This window comes from Coenobita brevimanus, chromosome 110 (assembly GCF_032717465.1).
Source record: "Coenobita brevimanus isolate Jiangsu-jjx chromosome 110, ASM3271746v2, whole genome shotgun sequence".
In the NCBI taxonomy this organism is placed as follows: Eukaryota; Metazoa; Arthropoda; class Malacostraca; order Decapoda; family Coenobitidae; genus Coenobita; species Coenobita brevimanus.
In genome coordinates, this window is record NC_137063.1 from 9274178 (window position 1) to 9295415 (window position 21238).

The window sequence follows — 21238 nt, forward strand, 5'->3', positions numbered from 1 at the left end:
CCCAGAGTCGTGAGTCATCAGTTTTACACGACCGGCACGAGCTTACTTTATTGCCCTTATTCTTGTCCATGTTATGAACGTTTTAAAATATAGCATCACCACGTCCATACTGGTCAACCTAAAGTTTCCATCTGTTCCCGGAGGTGTTTACCTCTCTTAGCTCCAGCACCCATCATCATCCCAGCCCGTCCTGTTCACTCCTCACCCACCCTGCTTTTTTGCCGCCCACCACATCAGCATCTGGACAAAGCTTTGAGTCCAGCCATCGTCACGCCATACCGATTAATCTATAACATCTATTTTCCCTGGGGGTATTATTCCCACCTTGCTCAACCATTTACCACCATCCCAGCCCATCCTGCCCACTCCTCTCCACCCACCCATCTCACTTTTCCATCCCACACGTCAAATTTTTTACACTTTCCCACCGCCAGCGTTGCCCCCCATACTGCACCTACCTCGCTTAAGATATCGACCATTTCGCCTCTAGTTCTTATGGCTTTTGCCGCGACACAGGTACGCAGTCGACAGACACATGGTATATAATTTTTGTTTCTGCCAGGTCATTTTCTGCATCCTAGAAGAGCATACAAAAAGTGAAGCGGTTTGTTAGGGCATTATCTAACCTCTTCAGTTTTGAAAGTCCCCTTCGAACTGAAAAATAGCCTTGGGAGAGCAAGAATAAAATAAAAAAGACCACCGTATTGAGTGGGTGAACAAGTTTTCACGAAAACAAGTATTATTATTTGTTTATATTTATTTACTTATTTATTTATTATTATGAATAATTTTTGTTGTAATTTTAACGTCAGCTTACACGTATAACAACTGTGAAGTATTTGGTAGCTTTGTGGGTTAAGATAAAAGTACCAGGAAAAATCTCATACTTAATTTTACCCTTGAATCAAATGACGCCTTTTTAAATGCTGGGGTCTCTAGGCCCGGCCCTGTCCATCTGTCTTACTAACGATTTTCGGACGCGAGATGCATCACTGCCTTCGACTTTAACGACTTAAGGGAAGCCACACGACACCATACCGGCGGATCCTTTCACACAGCACCATACAGAATGACCCTCCCACACCACACCACACTACACCACACCACACCAGGGGCATTAATCGAAGGACCCTGAAGTTCCCGCATTTAGTAGTTTTATCTTTTTTTTCTTCATGCAGCTTCCAGTCGATTTTATTCGACTTGGGATGGTCTCTTATATCGAACGGGGTGTTGATGGCTATACTTTATTTATCTTCTGTAGTTCGATGAGTCTCCCCCAGACTGAATGAAAGTCTTCTGGAGATAGCAAAATAAAATATAAATGAGATTAGCAAGTTTTCACAATAAAGAATTTTCTGTAGTAATGAAGTGTTGTTGTGTGTGTGTGTGTGTGTGTGTGTGTGTGTGTGTGAACAGTTTAATGGCTCCATAAGTTAAGATAAAAGTGTAAACAAATGATCTCACACGCAACTTAACCCCTTCAGCACCATGGTGTACAGGATCACATGGGAGGGGTTCGATACTGTCCTGAATTATTAATATAGCTCATGATGTTCCCAGTTATTTATTATTGTCTGAAAGTAGATTAGGTAATATTATTGACTAGGAAGTGTGAAGAAGAAGATAAATATGGCCTGCTAATGAAACCAGACTTTTTAACGTGAGAATCATGTGAGGTTTTGAAGTAGCCAGTGTCATTGTGTGTTTGTGTGTGTGTGTGTGTGTGTGTGCGCGCGCGCGCTTAAGAAAATCGTCTGAAGGTAGCAGGAATAAAATAGTTATTCGTCATCGATTTCAAGGCGTAACCCTTTCAATCCGATGACGTATTTTGTTATATTCTTGGCTCCTACAGACGATTTTATTCCGTTTACGAAGGATTTTTAGTACTGAAGGGATTTGTGAAGGCATGTGACTCCAGTTCGAGATTACTAAGCTGAATGAAATCGTCTGTGTGAAAGCAAAAATAAACTACGTCTGAGTGAAAGGCCTAAGCTTAAGGTGTATGAATATGATCGCTGAGTGTGGTTGTTATGCGTGTTGGTTTGATAACATAGTGAGCAGTGGTGAGTGTATGTGAAACTGTTACACCATAGCGAGATAGGAACAGTTCAGGAAAGTTGATAATTTTTCATCCCATGCACGACCAGGACTCTCTCTCTCTCTCTCTCTCTCTCTCTCTCTCTCTCTCTCTCTCTCTCTCTCTCAAGACTTCTGATATTGAAGGGGTTTATGAAGGATCTATGCAGCCCTTCAGTTTCTAAACCCTCCTGTGCTACATTATCGTATGGAAGTCACAAGAAGAAATTTAAATGTACGTAACTGCGGTGTACTATTTTATTTTGGTCTTCCTATCTCCAGACAGTTATTTTTAGCCATAATTCATTCACCTTAACCTGGCCCCGATTTTCGTATTTTTAAGCTTATTTCACGTAGTTCAGCGGCGGAATAAGACGATACTACGGTTCTGGATCCTTTCCTTGGCGCAACTTCGTGACTATCATCATATTCCAGTGTTAATCTGTATCTACAACTGAGCATTCAGGGTAGTGAGAGGACAGTTTTAGGAGTTTAGGCCAAGTTGGAGTAAAAGGAGTATAGTTTAGAAGACCTAAGAAGTGAGGTGGATAATAAATACTGTACCTTAACTCTAAAAATTTCTGCTACATTTATATACACTCCTGATGGCACTGATGCTGGCAAGAATAAATTTTAAAATGATGTGCTCCGGCTGAAGTGGTAAATAAGCTTGTAGGAAAGGATAAATTTAGTGGAATTAATGGGTTCAGCTGCGTCTGTATATATTATCAGGAAATTATCAGTTTGAGGCATCTCTTTATGACACCCGTGGCTGAAGAAAACAAGCTTCATATTTAGCACACACCTGCCACGCCTTGAGCAGTGGTGAGAGAGAGAGAGATTTGACAGCAGTTTCAAGGACGCATTTTACATTTTCCTGTTGCTGAGAGAGAGAGAGAGAGAGAGAGAGAGAGAGAGAGAGAGATTGGTTTGACAGCAGTCATGGATGTATTTTACAGTTTACTTTTACCGTCTACAGATGATTTAATTTGCATTAGGATAGACTTTTTCGATTCGGAGTGGTTAGGTAAAGTCCACATTAAATCCTTCGCTATTTGGGACTCATGAAATTGATGGAATTTGTCTACGGGTAACAAGAAGAATATAAAGATATCGTGCTAGAATTTAAAAAAAAGTTGCATTAATTATTTCATCTTCCACTAAATATGAGGTGATTGAAGGTGGAGAAATGCATTAATATGGCCTAGTTATAAACACTGGCTGCTATGACTTACGTAACCGCATAAACTAATTTGGCGTTAGCTGAAGTAGGTTACCAAGAGCTGTCCTGGCCATGGGTTGATTGCCACTGTAATTGTAAGTAAATATTTATAAACTAGTGAATGCATGGAGAGTTTTTCACGTTATTTTTATTTTATTTTATTTATTATTGATTTTTTATGCAAGAATTATTATGCTTGTGTAAGACGATATCCCCTGCTGTGGCCGCTACTTTGCAACTTAGCACTTGTTTAGTTCGCTGAAGGATGTAGCCCGCAGGTGGGAGAGAGAGAGAGAGAGAGAGAGATTGTACCCAGAGCTTCCTTCTTCTTTGATTCGTTCCCCCAGTGCGATGAAAAACCCATATCAGTGTGGGATTTTGGCTTCCAGTGATGCATTAAAAAAAAAAAAAATACAGTAACATCATCCCTCATAGCATAAACATTCACATATCTGTGTGACAGGACCTCGTTTGTTATATTGCGACGGTCCCTAGCCCCTCGCAGCTCATTTGATGGCTGTGTAATCAGATAGGAGAATTGATTTTGACCAGTGACCAAGGAGACTCATTCCTACCTCATACCGAAGTTTCATCGAATTTCATGCAGCCACGACTTAGTGTTCAAGTTATGAGAGTAGCCAAGTTCTTTTAGGTGAAAACATGCACTACAGGTTTTTTACATTAACCTGGCCCAAATTTGCGTCCTTTTGTAGCTAATTTCACTAAACTCATTGGCAGAAAAAGATAATGCTGTGGCTCTACAAATTTCCATAGCACTTTTTCATGATTAGCAACATATTGTGGTATTAATATAGTACTACAATTTAGCACTCAAGATGGACAGAGGACGATTTTAGGCCGAGTTAGAGTAAAAATAGTGTAGCTAGCTGATCCAGTACCCAGTCCTAGAATCCTTGCAGAAATGTAGTGAGGATGCTCCAGTCAGAAATTAATGGAAGAGTCGGGAACGTTCGCTTAAATTACGACAATATTGACTCAAGCCCAATGGTACTCCGCCAATATCCTTGCCAACAATTGTACCAGTTACTGTTGGTTGGTTGTGTGCACTGTTTTTGAATAGAGATTTGGTCTTGCTTTTGAGATTTACCAAGAGAGAGAGAGAGAGAGAGAGAACGACGGTGGTGAGGGAGGGAGAAGCAGATACCGTGAGAAAAAGCGTGGTATTGGAAGAACTGGCTTGTCAGATCATTGATTCATCCGTCTTGGTTGACGGCCATATCAGAGAGAGAGAGAGAGAGAGAGAGAGGAATTGATGGAGGGAGAAATACAGCAGGCTAAAGAGAAAGGGGGTGGATAATGAAATATTCGAAAGATAATGTAGAACGGCGGAGCGTAAATATGTGATTGGGAGGGATGATAATAATAATAATAATAATAATAATAACGGGTAATATAATGGTAAAGATTCCGAGTAACAGTCTGGCTTCATATCAAGTTACAGTTATCCAAGAATTATTACAGTGAAACAAGAATAATATATCATCTCCCTCTGTCTCGCCCCCCTCCCCTCCCCCCCAAGGGTTCTCGTTAGTCCTCGTCAGTAGGGGTTTTCTGGCATCGCGTGACAGCTCCCCCTCCCCCTCCCTTCACCTCCCCTTTCTTCTTCCCCTCGTCCCTTCACCTTTCCCCTCTCTTCTCCCCCTCCCCGTCCCTTCATCTCCCCCTTCTCCTCTATTCCTCCTTTTCTTCACTCCTCTCTTCCTCTTCTATTCACTTCTACTCTCTTGCCTCCCCATCACCTCGCTGTTCTCCCCCCCCCCTTCCCGCCTTTCCATCTTTCATCCTCCACTTCCTTCTCTCCCTCAGCTCCTTCCTCCTCCTCTTTGCCCTACCACTTTCCTCACAGACGTATTTCACTTTTTCTCTTCCTTCACCCCGCCCCACCCCCTCTCCCCTCACCTGTCCCTCTCCTTCAGTCTTCATTTCTCCTAAGCTGTCATCCCCATTCCTCTTCCCTCTCCACTTCCCTGTTCGTTCTCAGCCCCTCATCTGTCTGCCTCTACCGTCCCCTTATTCCCATTCCTTCGCTTCCCCTTTTCCTACCCTTCTTTCATTCATCTGCCCATTTCATGCTGAGTTTTCTTGCCACCCTTACCCTTTCCCTGTCTTCCCCCTACTTTTCCATCACCAACTCCTTTGCTTCTGCACTCCTCTCCATTTATCTTTCGTCATTCAGTTTCCATCCAACCCCTCCCCTCCAGCCTCTTCTCTCCTCCCTCCTTCCCTCCTCGCTCCTTCCCTTATTCCTTTCCCCGTACCACACATGCATTCCTTTCCACTCCACCTCCCTACACCCTCATCTCCTATCTTTCCCATCCTTTCTCCTCCTTTCTCCTCATCCCACCTTTCTTCACTCATTCATCTTCCCTCCTCCCTCCACTGGCCTCTCCCTCTCCTATTCTTCCCTTCCCCTTCCCTTCTTTTTTTTTTCATTTCCATTCCATTCCCCCCCCCCTTTTTTTCCTCCCATCCCCTCTACTTTCCCTCTTCCTCTCTCCTTTACTCTTCTTTTACTTTCATCCTCTCTCTCTCTCTCTCTCTCTCTCTCTCTCTCTCTCTCTCTCTCTCTCTCTCTCTCTCTGCCCCTTCCCCTATGACCCTTCCTTTCACTTCCCCATATTCTCCTCCCCTTTCCTCTTTCACTGTCATTCCCGCTCTATTCCGTTCTTACCTTCCCCTTTCCCCTCTTTTCCTCCTCCTCTCTTCCTCCCCCTCTCTTCCTCTCTTTATCTCCCCATTCCTCTTCCTTTCTCTCTTGCTCATTCCCCTTCCCTTGTGACCCCTTCCTCTTATTCCCTTCCTCCACTCCCGTCCCCTCCTTGCTCGTCTTTCCCTCCCCTCCCCTCCCTTCCTCTCCCCCTCCACGCCCTCCGTGCCTGGAGACGCTACGTTAGAGACAAACAACTGAGTTATGGATGTGTTTCTCTCTCTCTCTCTCTCTCTCTCTCACACACACACACACACACACAAAGCACAACAGAGGTACACGTGAACAGATCTGCTCATGTATTCATTCTCACTCTCACTAATACTTACATGCACGCACACACGTTACTGCTTACATACACACGCACACGTACAAGGGAACGCACACAAGTAATCATGCAATTGCTTTAACATGTGCTCTCACGGACACACGCACATCCATTCAGTCGTTTACACACATACTCACGCACATACACCCGTTCTCACCCACATATTTGCACACACATATACATTATGTACGTGCACACATGCACCATAAACCACACGCAGCCAGTTTAGAAGTTGCACATAAGTACACACACACACACACACACACACACACACACACACACACACACACACACACACACACACACACACACACACTAACTGACATGCTCACATTTAGACACGCACACTTACACGCACAATAACAGCGTCTCTCTCTCTCTCTCTCTCTCTCTCTCTCTCTCTCTCTCAGCAAGCGGTGTTTTGTCGACCTTGACCTATAACCTTTGACCCGAGCCGTGCAACGAGGAAGTGTGTGAGAGAGAGAGAGGGGGGGGAGGCTGAGGGTGGATGGAATGATGAGAGAAACTGAATGGTTTGATGAATAATGGGAGGAAGGGCTTGGAATGAAGGAAGAAGAAGGAAGTAAGGAGTATAGAAGTGAGAATGAAGGAAGAAAGAGGAAGGAAGGAGTAGGGAAGTGGGAGTGAAGGAGAAAGAGGAAGGAAGTACAAAGTACAAAGGAAAGCAAAGAGCAACAGACCTTATGGTCCTTTCGAGGCTGTTTGTTACAGGGTAGACTATGACTACGAGATCTAACTCTACTTGCTGAAGGATAAGGATAGTAAGGCTTCCCCCATCTCCAAACCCTCCAGTTAAAACTGGTAAGAAAAAGTGAGAAAAACCACCATTCAGCATGGAAAAACTGACAGAAATTTCATAGGAAAGACTGAAAAGGAAAAATTACATTCTACAATACTTTATGTATAAGCTACCAGTATGAATAACCTGAAAGAGAAAAGTGGTAAAGTAAAATGTATAATCGAATAAGTAAATAACGCATGACATCATGTACGGGTACGTTGAGTTAACGTGGTGTCTGCAGACATAGCGTGGTAATTGCACAGTGCACTGTGTGGATGTTCAGGGGTGGTGCAGCAGCCTTGCCTGGTGCTATGAAGGTAGGCAGCTGTCAGTCAGGTCCCAGCTCCTTTCATTCCACTGAGACTAGGAGCGTTCCCATGTGGGACAAGCATATAAGTCACCTCCTAAAGCAGTGACCCCTGGTACATTAAAAAAATCCCGATGGTGGTCACTTGACTAACAGGGACCCTCAGTGATCCACAGCCCATCACAGGTCGAAAGTATGAGTAGTGACCGTTAACCCAGGGCTATCTGTGCATATACTATATTTGCATTCAATAAACTGATCCAGGCTCTAAAAAAAAATGAATTAAAATAAGATAAAATAACAAACTTTTGCATACACAAGTGTTTTATTCAGGAGTAAACATATTAAGCTGGTGGTTAGATGGCAAATACTTACCCAGGCGACCTTTGAATGTCAGTACTGTATTAGAATTTACTACATTGGAGGGCAGTTTATTCCATATATTTACTACTCTGTTGAAGAAGATATGCTTAGCTTCATGCGACTGGAATCGTTTGCCAATTATTTTATGCCCATTGCCTCTAGTATAATTTGAGTGATCAACTGTGAAGTATTTATCAACAGCCATGTTATGTCCTTTGAATATTTTGAATACTTGAATTAGGTCTCCTCGTAACCTCGGTTTAGTTAGGGTAAATAGATTCAGGGCTTCTAAACGTTCCTCGTATGGTTTTTTTCTCAGTCTAGGTATCATCTTTGTCATCCTTCGCTGCACTCTTTCAAGCTTTTCCATATCCTTTTTATAATACAGTGACCAAAACTGAGTGTAATATTCCAAGTGCAGGTGTACCATGGAATTATACAAAGTGAGGACAGTATTATCGGATTTATATTCAAATGTTCTACCTATGAATCCAATCAATTTATTGGCTTTTTTCACAGCTTCTGTACATTGTTTGCTTCGTTTCAAATCATTTGTTATTATAACTCCTAAGTCTTTTTCGTGGTTTACCCTGTCAAGTTGGACATTATTCTTGCTATAACTAGCACTGACATTTTTATTGCCAATGTTTAGCCCTTTGCATTTATTAATATTGAAATCCATTTGCCAAACTTGGGCCCAGTTGAACAGTCGATCAAGATCTCTCTGAATTGCCTGCCTTTGCAGTGCTGTATCTGCTCTGTTACCTATTTTAGTATCGTCAGAAAATTTTGAAATTTTACAACATAATCCTTCATCAATATCATAGGACCTAACACTGAACCCTGTGGCACTCCACTTGTAGCGTTTATCCAGTCTGACTCTTTTCCATTTATTACAACTCTTTGCTTTCATCCGGTGAACCAATCTTTTACCCACCCAAGAACACTGCCCCTGAAACCATGTGCCTTTAGCTTCTGAAGGAGTCTTTTGTGTGGAACTTTGTCAAAAGCCTTTTGAAAGTCAAAGTACACAACATCAACAGATTTAGTGTCATCATACATGCTCAGTATATCATTGAAAAAGTCCAGCAGCTTCGTGAGGCAAGAGCGATTATTACGAAAACCATTTTGAGAATCTTTGATGAGATTGTTTGAATCTTAGTGTTTCACAGACTTATCTCTGATAATAGTTTCAAGCAATTTGCAAATCACCGATGTTAAATTAAGTGGACGGCAGTTCTCTGGCTGTGCTCTGTTGCCCTTTTTGAATATTGGGGTTACATTAGCAAGTTTCCATTCATATGGCACCTTACTGCTTTTGAGTGATAAGTTAAAAAGTTCAGATAAAGGCTTTGCAGTTTCATTCTGTAGTTCCTTCAAAACACATGGAGATATTTTGTCTGGTCCCGGTGTTTTATTCTCTTTTGATTTGCTATTTGCAAGTAGTAAGTTGCGATCACTAACTGTAATGTCAGTGATTATATTGTCCTCTTCTATAGGGATGGGGGAAACAGCAGAAATCGTATGCATATTTTCTGTTTTAAATACTGACGCAAAGAAAGTATTGAGAATTTTTGCCATCATAGTTTCATCATCAGTGTGCCCTCCGTTATATGTGATTAAGGGACCGATTGTCGGAGTTATTACCTTTTTGCTTCTTATGTAACTGAAAAATTCTTTGGGCTTTGATTTACTGATACTTGCAATATGTGCCTCAAGTTTTTCTTACTGCATTTAATTATTTTTTTTTTTGCGTTCCATCGAAGGGCATTGTATTTTTATCACTTTGACTCTTTGTGGTATTATAATTTTTATATGCAAGATTTTTTGCTTCCAGACAGTGTTTAATGTCGGAGTTCCACCATTTGGGTTTGTGATTTTTGGCAGGCCTTCTGTTGTGCATTGGAATACATAACCTGACAACACCATTGAGGGTTTCTCTAAAATAATTCCACCCGTCATGGATATCTAAAGTTTCGGCAATAGGATGCCAGTTACCTGCACCAACAGTTGACTTTGATTTCTTAAAATTTGCCCTCTTAAAGTCAGGCACTTTCTCGTAACTGGCCCTGACATTGTGTTCGCTGAATTTAATGTTAAATGTAACTGTGCGATGATCACTTGTACTAAATTCTTCTCCTACAGTAACATTGCTCACTGCATTTTCAGATGTGCCTAAGACAAGATCTAGGATGTTAGCTCCACCTACAGTAACATTGCTCACTGCATTTTCTGATGTGGCTAAGACAAGATCTAGGATGTTAGCTCCACGTGTTGGATAATTTACAAATTGATACAGAGAACTTTCCTGCAAGTTTGTATATAGGTCTAACCCTGTGTGTGAGGATAGCGCTTGTCCCCATTTTGGAACTGGTAAATTAAAATCACCAAATATTACCGTGCTTTGCATACAAGATGTTTCGGCAATTTGATTGTAGATTTCATTATCGATGTTGAGTGGCTGACCAGGTGGACAATAGATTAACCCAAGCGTGATTTTACAACAAGATTCATTCTTAAGCTGAATATAAATAGTATCTATGTTTTCAATACATGGCTTGGTAATTGCAACTGGATGAAATCCTGATTTAATATATAACAACACACCGCCCCCTGCTCGATTCTTCCTTTCACCACTGAAAATGTGATAGCCTTGTAAATTAAACTCTGCTAGAAAATCTCTTTGCACAGTATTTAGCCACGATTCTGTTACACCAATTATGTCATAATCTTCGGTAAAGACAGGGCCTCTAAATCAGAAAATTTATTACGCAGACTACACGCATTTACAAGAAGAGCTTTAATGTGTTTTCCTATCTGATGTGTGAAGCTTCCATTACATCGGATCGTATGACATCTAACTTTGCCTCTCTGATGCTTGTTTTTTCTTCAGTAAAAACTTACTGCATCATTTAGCAAACGACCGAGACGGGCTGGACCAATGGCATTCTAGTGTATTCCGTCATTCGCAAATAGTGTTCGCTGCTTGTAAAACTGGTTGCATGTATCGACGAACTCAACTCCTTCCTGCAGGCAAAGTGACCTGACCCTATTGTTTAAACTACATGCCTTACTGAAGAAGGTATTCCCTGTACCAATCCTTGGGAGTATTCCTGAATTTAAGATGTTAGTTTTCTCCTTGTAGTGTCGAATCATCCTCCCTCCTGTACTTCTCTGTCAGCTCCTCTGATTGGGTCCGTACATCATTTGTACCTGTATGAATGATAACTAGGCTGTCATTTTCCGCATTCTCAAAGACATCATCCACAGCCTCCGTTACGTCGTCTACTCCTGCACTTGAGATACAAAAACGCTTTCGTTTAGAGGGTGCCCTGCCGCAAAATTCAACCAACTGACCACGGATGATGGGGTCCCCCATAACCCGTGCCTCATAGGGCTCTTCCTCTACTTCTGCGAGAATCTGGAACTTCTTGTATGTTGTTTCTGGAATGATGCTTCTTTTCCTTGCAAGCCTTGCACCATTCCGCACTGGCTGGAACTCATTCTGTACGGTGGGGGGAGAAGTAACTACAGCAGGAGGAGTATGGTCAACCTGGACTGCAGTTGGCCTAGCAGTGACATTTTACTCTGCAGTGTGTCCGACATTACTCGCAATGAATTCCTCCAGCACATCAACTTTTCGGGTCAGACTGTTAATTTTGTTTGTAGCCTCGGTCAGCTTGTCTTCCAGGCTCTGGCGTAGTTTGCACATCCTGCAAACAAAGGTGCGGTCCGTATAAAAGGATCCGGTGAAACTGCCGGAGCAGGTTACACAAATAATGTACCGCGGCATTCTGAAATCCAAGGTTACTGCGAGGATTTATCAGAGAAAAAGAATCCGGTAATACTAATTAGTACCTGGAAGAGATATTAGAATAAGAATAAGTTACATATACAACACCTGCTACAACAGTGACAATTTATGCAATGGTTAGAGGTTTTACTGGTTGGGGAGTAGGGAAGTGGGAGTGAAAGGGGAAAGAGGAAGGAAGGATTAGGGAAATGGGAGTGAAGGACAAAAGTTGAATGAATGAGTAGTGAGGAGAATGTACAGGGCGGAAGAGGAAGGAAGATGTAAGGAGGAGAGAATGAAAAATGAAATGGAAGGAAGGAATGGGGAAGAGAGAATGAAGGACGCAAGAGGAAGGAAGGATTAGCGGAGGGGTAAGGCGGAATGATGGAATGAGAGAGAGAATGAAGGGGGAAAGACGGTTAATAGAGTATGGCAGAGAGAATGAGACAAGAGAGGAGGGATTGAGTACGACAGAGAGAGAGAGAGAGAGGGCAAAGAGGTTGGAAGGAGTGGGAAAGGGAGAATGTAAGAGAATATGGGACGGAAGGAGCAGGGAAGAGAAAGTGCAGCATGAAGGAGGAGTCGAAGGAGGGAAGGAAGGTAGCGAGACTTGTTAAACCTCTGACTGCAGCTCTCTCTCTGCTGAATAAAACCGTCTGGCTTTAGATGCAATAAAATGCAGTGTAACCAGGTCATTGCCAAAGCGCTGATCGGGAAAGTTGTTATCCTTGTTGCTGCAGTGGATGGTTTTTCCTGAGCTGCATGAAATCGTCAGAACGATTGCAGAAAAATGAAATAAAAGAAGCAGATAAAGATAAAATAGGAAGTTTTTATTTCGAAACCATTAAAGACGTCTCATATAGTACTCTTGCATCTTCCATACGATTTTATTCAGTTTAAGAGTAATTTTCGAAAATGCAGCAGGCAGATAGAACATGCAGCAGACAGATGGAGCATGCAGCGGACAGATAGAACATGCAGCAGGTAGGCAGAACGTGCAGCAGACAGATAGAGCATGCAGCAGACAGATAGAACATGCAGCAGGGAGGCAGAACATGCAGCAGACAGATAGAGCATGCAGCATGCAGCAGGCAGATAGTATATGCAGCAGGTAGACAGAACATGCAGCAGACAGACAGAAAACATGCAGCAGGCTGATAGAACATGCTACAGATAGATAGAACATGCAGCAGGTAGACAGAACACGCAGCAGATAGGCAGAACACGCAGCAGACAGATAGAGCAGGCAGCAGACATAATACATTTAGCAGGTGAATAAGGCCTACATTACCTTCCTAAGCACAAGAGGTATTCCCAAAACAGAATCGCATCATCAGTACGGATCTAGAATGAAATATAAGATGTTCCCATGTTGATTTGGTTATCGGATAGGTTGATGAATAGGTGAAATATGGATAGTTTACCCTCTCACGTTGGGGACAATTCTAGTATTCTATTTCGGCAAGCATCAGACGATTTTATGTGGTGGGAGTGAGCCATAGGAGCTTGAGAGCAAAGGAGGATGGCAGGCGATGTTGATATACTGAGATGCCCAGATTAGAAGCATGAGAGAGGACACTAAAGAGGAGAGGATGAAGAGAGAGAGAGAGAGAGGGAAAGAGAGAAAGAGAGAGAGAGTAAAAGGAAAACAAACAGGAGCAGACCTATTGATCCTTAACGATGCTGACTGTGTAGGAAATGACTCTTTTAACTGTTCCATTATGACTAGGGGGAAAAAAAGGGCAAACAAAGCAAAAGCTCCCCCCCCACACACACACACATGCATACATACGTACACACTCATTTATAAATCTCTCTCTCTCTCTCTCTCTCACACACACACACACACACACACACACACACACACACTTATCTCTCTCTCTCTCTCTCTCTCTCTCTCTCACACACACACACACACACACACACACTATCGGCAATCCCTTCAATAAAAGAGAAAAAGAAAAAAGACAGGAAATAGTAAGGAAAAACATCAATATATCGCTGGAAAAAATAAGAAAAAAAAAATCCATATTAAACACTGAGGCTTCTGTGATTCACTTTGAGCTGAATAAAGTCATGTTTGTTGGAAAAAAATACTGAAGTTGTCCCGAGCTTGTGTTGTATAAATGATGATGATGATGATGAGGAGGAGGAGGAGGAGGAGCAAGAGGAGGTACGGAGTAGAGAGGAAAGGTGGAAGGAGAAGAGTTGTGGAAGGATGACGTAGAATATAAAGACGAAGGAAGAGTAGAAAGAAGAAGAAGGAGAGAGAGAGAGAGAGAGAGAGAACTGCAGGTATTTTCAGTGGCAACCATTTCATTTTAATTTCAAATCAGCCACCATTACGGCAACTACCACCATCAACACAACGCCAGTCACCACTAGTACAACCACAGCCATTGCCACCATCACTACCACAACCACAACCACCGCTATCTTCACTGCTACTAGTACAACCACACCCATTCCACCATCACTACCACAACTACAACCACCACTATCACCACTGCTACCATCATCACCACACCCCACCACCACTGTTGCAATCACAACCCTTGTCATCATCACTACTCCATATATAAGCATCACAGCTCTCACCACAGTAATTCAGCATTGTTTCAGCTACAATCATTCTCACTCACTACCACAACAACAACCACCGCCGTCATCACAGCTACCACCATCATCACAACTTTATAACCTTCATGTCTGCCACCACACGTACAAGCACCATCAAAGTCATCACCATCACCACGACAACCTCCATTATCTCAACCGTAAGGCGAAGGGAACGACGCCTTCACGTGGTGGCATCCAGTATAACCTGACCTCTTTTGCACACACACACAAATGTTGCTAACTCCTTCCCCGTCCCCCGAAAGAAGGATAGTTGACTGCCGGAGACGTGCAACATCAGCCTGCAGTCTACTGGGTTTACGTCCGAATGAGCCAGGGACCACATCCACAACCCCTACCGTCATCACCACAATTTCCAGTCACCACTTTGAAGCTACTAGTATCACCACAGCTACAGGTCACCATCCATAACCACCACTATCATCACAACTACCATACCGGAACCACCCGTCTCCTCATTAGCATCACAACCACACAACTTCTAATATTACCACCACCACCACCACCTTTGTAATCATCTCATCAATATTTACCATCGCAACGGTCACCATCCCCACCTACTGTTATCATCACAACTACCAGTATCACCGTTACTACCATTACCATATCAATCAGTCACCACTCCACAACTACCAGTATCACCGTTACTACCATCACCGTATCAATCAGTCACCTCTCCACAGCTACCACTATTATCACAACTACTACTATCATTTCATTACTAATACCACGGTCAGTATCATCACCATATCAACCATTCACCATCCTCAGCTACCACAATCACCACAGCTACCACTACCACAGTTAGTACCATCACCATATCAGTCATTCACCGTCCATACGTATCACTGTGATTGCAACTACCAACACCACATTGGGATACTGTCATCACTAAATTCACCACTAACCATCCTCAGTTATCACTATCACCGCAACTACCGCAATCTAACCACTATCTCCTTCCACAGAGACCTGAGCAACAACCAGATAACCACCATCGCCGGCAACGCATTCCAGGGACTTAAGTCTCTCGCCTCGCTGTGAGTATCCTGCCTGTATTATAGTTCCTGCCAATAGTGTAGCTCCTACCAATAATATCGTTCCAGCCAATAGTATAGTTCCTGCCAATAGCATAGTTCCTACCAATAGTATCGTTCCTACCAATAGTATCGTTCCTACCAGTATAATAGTTCCTACCAGTATAATAGTTCCTACCAGTATTATAGTTCCAACCAATAATATCGTTCCAACCAGACTTATTCTTCATTCCGATATCGTTCCAACCAGTAATGTAGCTTCTGTCTATAATATAGTTTCTGCTAGTAATATACTCGAAATTCCTACCAGTATTATAATTCCTGCCTACATAACGCTTCCTGCCAACATTATAGTTCCTACCAACATTATTACCTTCCATTATCAGCGTGTACCAACCCTATGAGAATCGTACCTGCCAACACTGTAATCCGTACCAAGATTACAGTGGCGTTACATATTTGATGGTCGTGGTGTAATTGGTGTCATTCTGTATTCTGAGTGTTCTCCCCAGTCACTGCTGTAATGCTTCGTTGCCGGAGTACCCTTTTTCGTTTTCCCTTTTGGTGAAACATTATTCTGGTGTTTTAAAAATTCAAAAGACTTCTTATATTCTGGCGTTGTGTTGCTGTTACTCCATTATTTATAGCCCAGTCAGGAGCACAGAAACCAGGGCTGGGCTATTTATTTCAGACAGTTAATGCGAGAGGCCGTTGCTTACACCTGCGACCCGTATTCTCGTCGGTTAAGGAAGCTTCCTAATACCTTTTCCTCAGAAATTTACTTTCCATGCTACGTCTTACTGCTGTCTTGTTTGTTGTTTTTATTTTTTTAAATACCAGCATTTAAGGCAAAAATAACACAAGGAATTATTAACGAACTGTATACAAAAACAAACTGTTAAGGAAAAGGTGCCAGGGAGCGTCCTTAACTAACGAGAATACGAGCGTAAGTGGCATTATGTAAGCAATACCACAGCTGTCCCTCAGTTTAAACCAGTAGCTATGAATCACATTTGGTTGGAGCGCCTTAATCTATGGGAAACATTTGGCCAGTCACTATAGCAAACCCTCGAGATAGCATTTCATCGGGTGAGTGGATGGTGGCAGATCCCACCTCCATTTATTTGTAAATTTGTGGAGGGATACCGTGGTTTTGATGGCATGCCACAAGAACTACCGCCGTGCGTCAAAGCTTATGGATTTTTTTTTTATCACAGTTGCTGGGTCATTTCTGTTTGTCCAGCCTAGAAACCCTATAGGGTCTCTAGTCCGGGCTAACACACACAGTAGGCCTTTGGTAAAGGCAAAGCCAGATTTTCAAGGTTCTTTGTCTCTCATGCACCGCAGTTTGTGAACAGTATAGCATATGCTATTAGAACCAAGACAGTTTTTGTTGTTTAACATTCCAAACCCATTAGACCTTTGATCAAGTCAAAGCCTATCTGTATTCAAGATTTTAGGTCCCTCTTTTCCCGCCACACCCCCATTGCAGAGCAGTTGTGAATGCCTTATCTTGATGGCCTGGCCGCCCTTTGTTGTACTACTTTACACACATGATAGGCATATGACAGAGGTCAAGCCTATTGATTTTGAAGGTTCTGGGTTCCCTGTACTCTCCTTCCTCCATTGTATCATAGCTTTGGGATACAGTACCTCAGTAACCAGACCACATTTTGTTCTGTAACCTTCACACACACACACACACACACACACACACACACACACACACACACACACACACACACACACACACACACACACACACACACACACACACACACACACACACACACACACACACACACACACACACACACACACACACACACACACACACACACACACACACACACACACACACACACACACACACACACACACACACACACACACACACACACACACACACACACACACACACACACACACACACACACACACACACACACACACACACACACACACACACACACACACACACACACACACACACACACACACACACACACACACACACACACACACACAGTCTATGGTAAAAGTTTAACGAACGGGCATGTCTCGAAAACGATACTTTAAAGAAGAAAACAGCAGAACAGCATCCATCCCCTCATTACCAATAGCCCATTGTTCAGGAACAGTGTTTGTTAGTATCATATTTCAAAATTTTTGTATTTGAGCAACACCACCTCCTTGCCAGTGCTTTCCAGTATTTAGATGACACATCTCAGTAACCAGTTAAGTTGTTTTGTGTATTTGATCCCCACAGTAGTCTGAAAGAGGTGAAACCTATCAGTTTTCAAGGTTGCATTCCCACCCTTCTCCTTCTCAACCACAGCCATCCACACCCTTGTTGCATAACAGTTTGTGTACCACCTGTCCCAGTAGCCAGGCCACCCTTGGTTGTACTACTTTGCATTGATATTAGACGTAAGCAAAGGTCATACTTATTGATTTTCAGGGTTCTAGATCCATCGCTTCCAATCCTCCAGTCCCACCTCAACATATCACAATCTCTGGATTCCAAATAGCAGTATCCAAGCTATTTTTCATTATATAGCTTATTAATATGCCCAGTAGAACTGTGGTAGAAACATAACAGATGTGCATATCTCAAAAACAGTGACTCAGAGAGGAATACTCCCATATTCATAAAGCCAGTATCTCTCAGGTACAGTACATGTATCAGAACTCATATGTCTGGGCAGTCACAACCCATCAATCCCTCAAGTCCCCCTGTACTGTAGTTTATGGATACTGTATCTCAGTAACCGGACTATCTCTGTTCTGATACTTTACACACCTAATAGGCCAGTGGAACAAGGCCAGCATGTTAATTTTCAAAACTTTAACCCCCCCCCCCCACCACCACCACCACTACCATCATCACTCGAAGCACATCACCTTTCTGTGTAGGGGGAGCTGGTGGTGCTTGGGTGAGCACGTCCAGCATACTACTGGGACAACCCGAGTTTGATTTTTAGCAGGGCTCATGTTTGGCGAGCCACAGCTCGCAAATGCGAGTGTTTTTTCCCTTCGGCGAACAAATTTTACATGCTAGTCGCTTTTTGGCGAGAGGAAAACACATCCACTTCAAAAACCAGTAAACTACAAAAGAGGTAAATCTTACTTAAATGAGCAAAAAAGCATGTTGTGATCGATTATTAAGTCTTTCCTTGTCGTCATTGTGAATGTTTAAAAATAAAGAATATGTAAATAAATAAATATATTTATTGCTCGTAAAATATTTCGGCTCATAGTCAGTTTGGCCAATAAAAATTTATTTGGCTCGTAAATCTGAAACCTTAGGAGCCAAATGGCTCGCAACCATTGGTAGTTAGCAAGAGCCCTGTTTAGGCTGTTCAGACTCTTGGACAAAGTTTGTTTCCCTCATCCATGTTCACCCAACAGCATAGTTCGGTACGTGAATACAACATCTGCTGTTGTGGGTTGGGTTCTTGGGGAATAATTGAACATGGAAAAAGTGATTTTTTTTTTTTTTTTTTTTTTTTTTTTTTTTATGCGAGGAAGAAGGAACCAAAGGCCATGAGCCCGCAGTAACAGTTCCCTCCAAGAGAAAAACAAAATACAATAGAGAGCCAAATTCAAGATCCGATCATTTTGAGATGCCTGGACACACTGCGTTTGAAAGACTGGAGATCATAGGCAGCAGGAAATACAGACAGAGGGAGACAGTTCCAGAGTTGACCTGTTGCATAAATGAAAGACTAGGAGTAACGGTTAACTCTTGCATTAGAGAGTTGGACAGAAAAGGGATGAGAGTTTGCTGCCAGACGGGTGCTACGCGCCCGTCGTAGAGGTGGAGGAATGCAAGCAGACAGTTCAGAGGAGCAGTGACCATTAAAGTAGCGATAGAAAAGAGACAAAGATGCAACAGGGCGGCGAAGAGACAGAGGTTGAAGGGAGTCAGTAAGAGGAGGAGAGTTAATGAGACGAAAAGCCTTTGCTTGCCTTAACCCTACAATCCCCCGACACGTGGGATCATTGTAGGGTAGATATTTGAACTGCCCATTGTCTGCCGATTTATACTTATGAGTGTGGTAGGTCCAAACGTCAGGATTCCTTCGGTTAAGTTTGAAAATGCCATGCACTGTCTCTTCAAGGTGACTCTGGGCTGTACAGGGTTAATGACGTCTGTGTAGTTGATAGGCTTTAATCTTAACCCTTTTTCTTCCTTACTTTTTGTGGATGCTGTATCTCAATATCTGGGCCACCTTTGGGCTTGCAGTTGTGTACACTCTTTGGTGAAAGTAACGATTGATTGTCAGCGACCCAGATCCCTGCATCCCCTGCACCCCACCATGCATCACAGCTTGTTGATGCACTTTCACTGTACCCCTGCCGCCTGTGGTTGTCCTGTTATATGATTACAGTAGGCCCATAGTTAAGCCCTTGACAAATTTCTGACCTTTTGATTTTATAGGTTCATGTTCCCTCCATCCTCTCAACACCCACCAGCCAAATGCATCCCAGAGTATGAAAGTCGTGTGTTATTAACAACCAGGTCACCTTTGATCGTGTGACTTTGTATGCACAGCAGGTCTGTGGGAAAGGACCAGCCAGTTCATTAACGAGGCTCAGTGGGGTGTGTTGCCGAAGGAGGTGGCCATTAGGGGATATACTCGTATTGGCGCTTGATGGTTGGTGAACGAATTGAGTGTAGTTTGTATTTGGCGGTTATTAAGTTACTTCAACCCAAGCGCGTCTTTCTTAAGCAAACTAAAATTGTCTGACAGCCAAAATTAATGGAAAAGTCGTGGTTTCATTGAAAGGATAATTACTTTGGCAGGTTTTCTTACACCTTGATGTTTTATTTCTCACAGTCTCTTATTCTGTGGAAGGATTAAATCTCGTCCATAATGCAGTATTTATCCCATTTATGTTTTTGTAGTGTTTTCGATTGCCGTTTCTTTAATTCTGAAATTTCTTACGTTTGTATTGTATTTATCTGTATGTTATATATTCTGTTATTGCATTTGCATAAGCTGTGTCATTACTGTGAACTAACCCAGTATCTCTTCCCTTCCCCCCCTCACACCCACACCTGCCTGTGTCCTGGTGTGGCGTGGTGTACTGCAGTGTGCTGTACGGGAACAAGATCACAGAACTGGCAGCAGGGGTATTCAGCGGACTCACTGCCCTACAGCTATTGTGAGTACTGTATTGTGTGTGTGTGTGTGTGTGTGTGTGTGTGTGTGTGTGTGTGTGTGAGAGAGAGAGAGAGAGAGAGAGAGTTTACATGTACACGCATAATGTCGGTATAAGTGTGTTTCATTCCTGGGTTCATGATACGAGAATTCAGAGCCTAAAACCACCATTAAAAACAGGGCTTGAATGAAAGTGAATTAAGGATTTTGCAAAGCAGGGGTTACTTGGGGTTAAGCTTTATCACCATATTGAGAGAGAGAGAAGGGGGGGGGAATGGAAGGTGAGATGTTCGTTCATCATTCCTTCTCTCTCTCTCTCTCTCTCTCTCTCTCTCTCTCTCTCTCTCTCTCTCTCTCTCTTATCCTTTTTGCATTTTTTTTTTTTACTTTTCCTCCTGTTCTATCCCTTTTGCATTTCTCCTCCTCCTCCTCCTGCTCCTCCTCCTCCTCCTTCCTTTCTTGGCTTCTTCCTCGCTCACTGTCTCCTTCCCATCTCCCTCTCTCGCATACTCTATCTTCCCTCCCTCCTTCCAATACTTACTTCATCTAATTCTTTCCCTTCTCTCTCCCTCCCTTCCTATCCTCTCTTTCTTACTTTGCCTCTCCCTTTCCTTTCTTCCCTCCTATGTTTTGGTCTTCCATTCCATTCCCTCCTTCCTTCAAACCCCCTCCTCCCATATTCCACCTCTTCCCTTCCTCCCTCCCTCACACATCCCACACTCCCTCCCTCCTTCCACCTCTAATTCCTTTCCTCTGTCTCTCCCTTCCTCTTTCTCT

At 42.8% G+C, this 21238-nt stretch overlaps 1 protein-coding gene across 1 annotated transcript in view; it reads left to right on the forward strand.

The window, feature by feature from the left end:
• The window catches only part of sli (slit guidance ligand), a 545686-nt gene that overhangs the window by 160525 nt on the left and 363923 nt on the right, over positions 1 to 21238 (forward strand). The window contains 2 exon segments of the mRNA XM_080286150.1: positions 15225 to 15296; positions 20394 to 20465. Coding sequence (XP_080142276.1) covers positions 15225 to 15296; positions 20394 to 20465 — 144 coding nt within the window.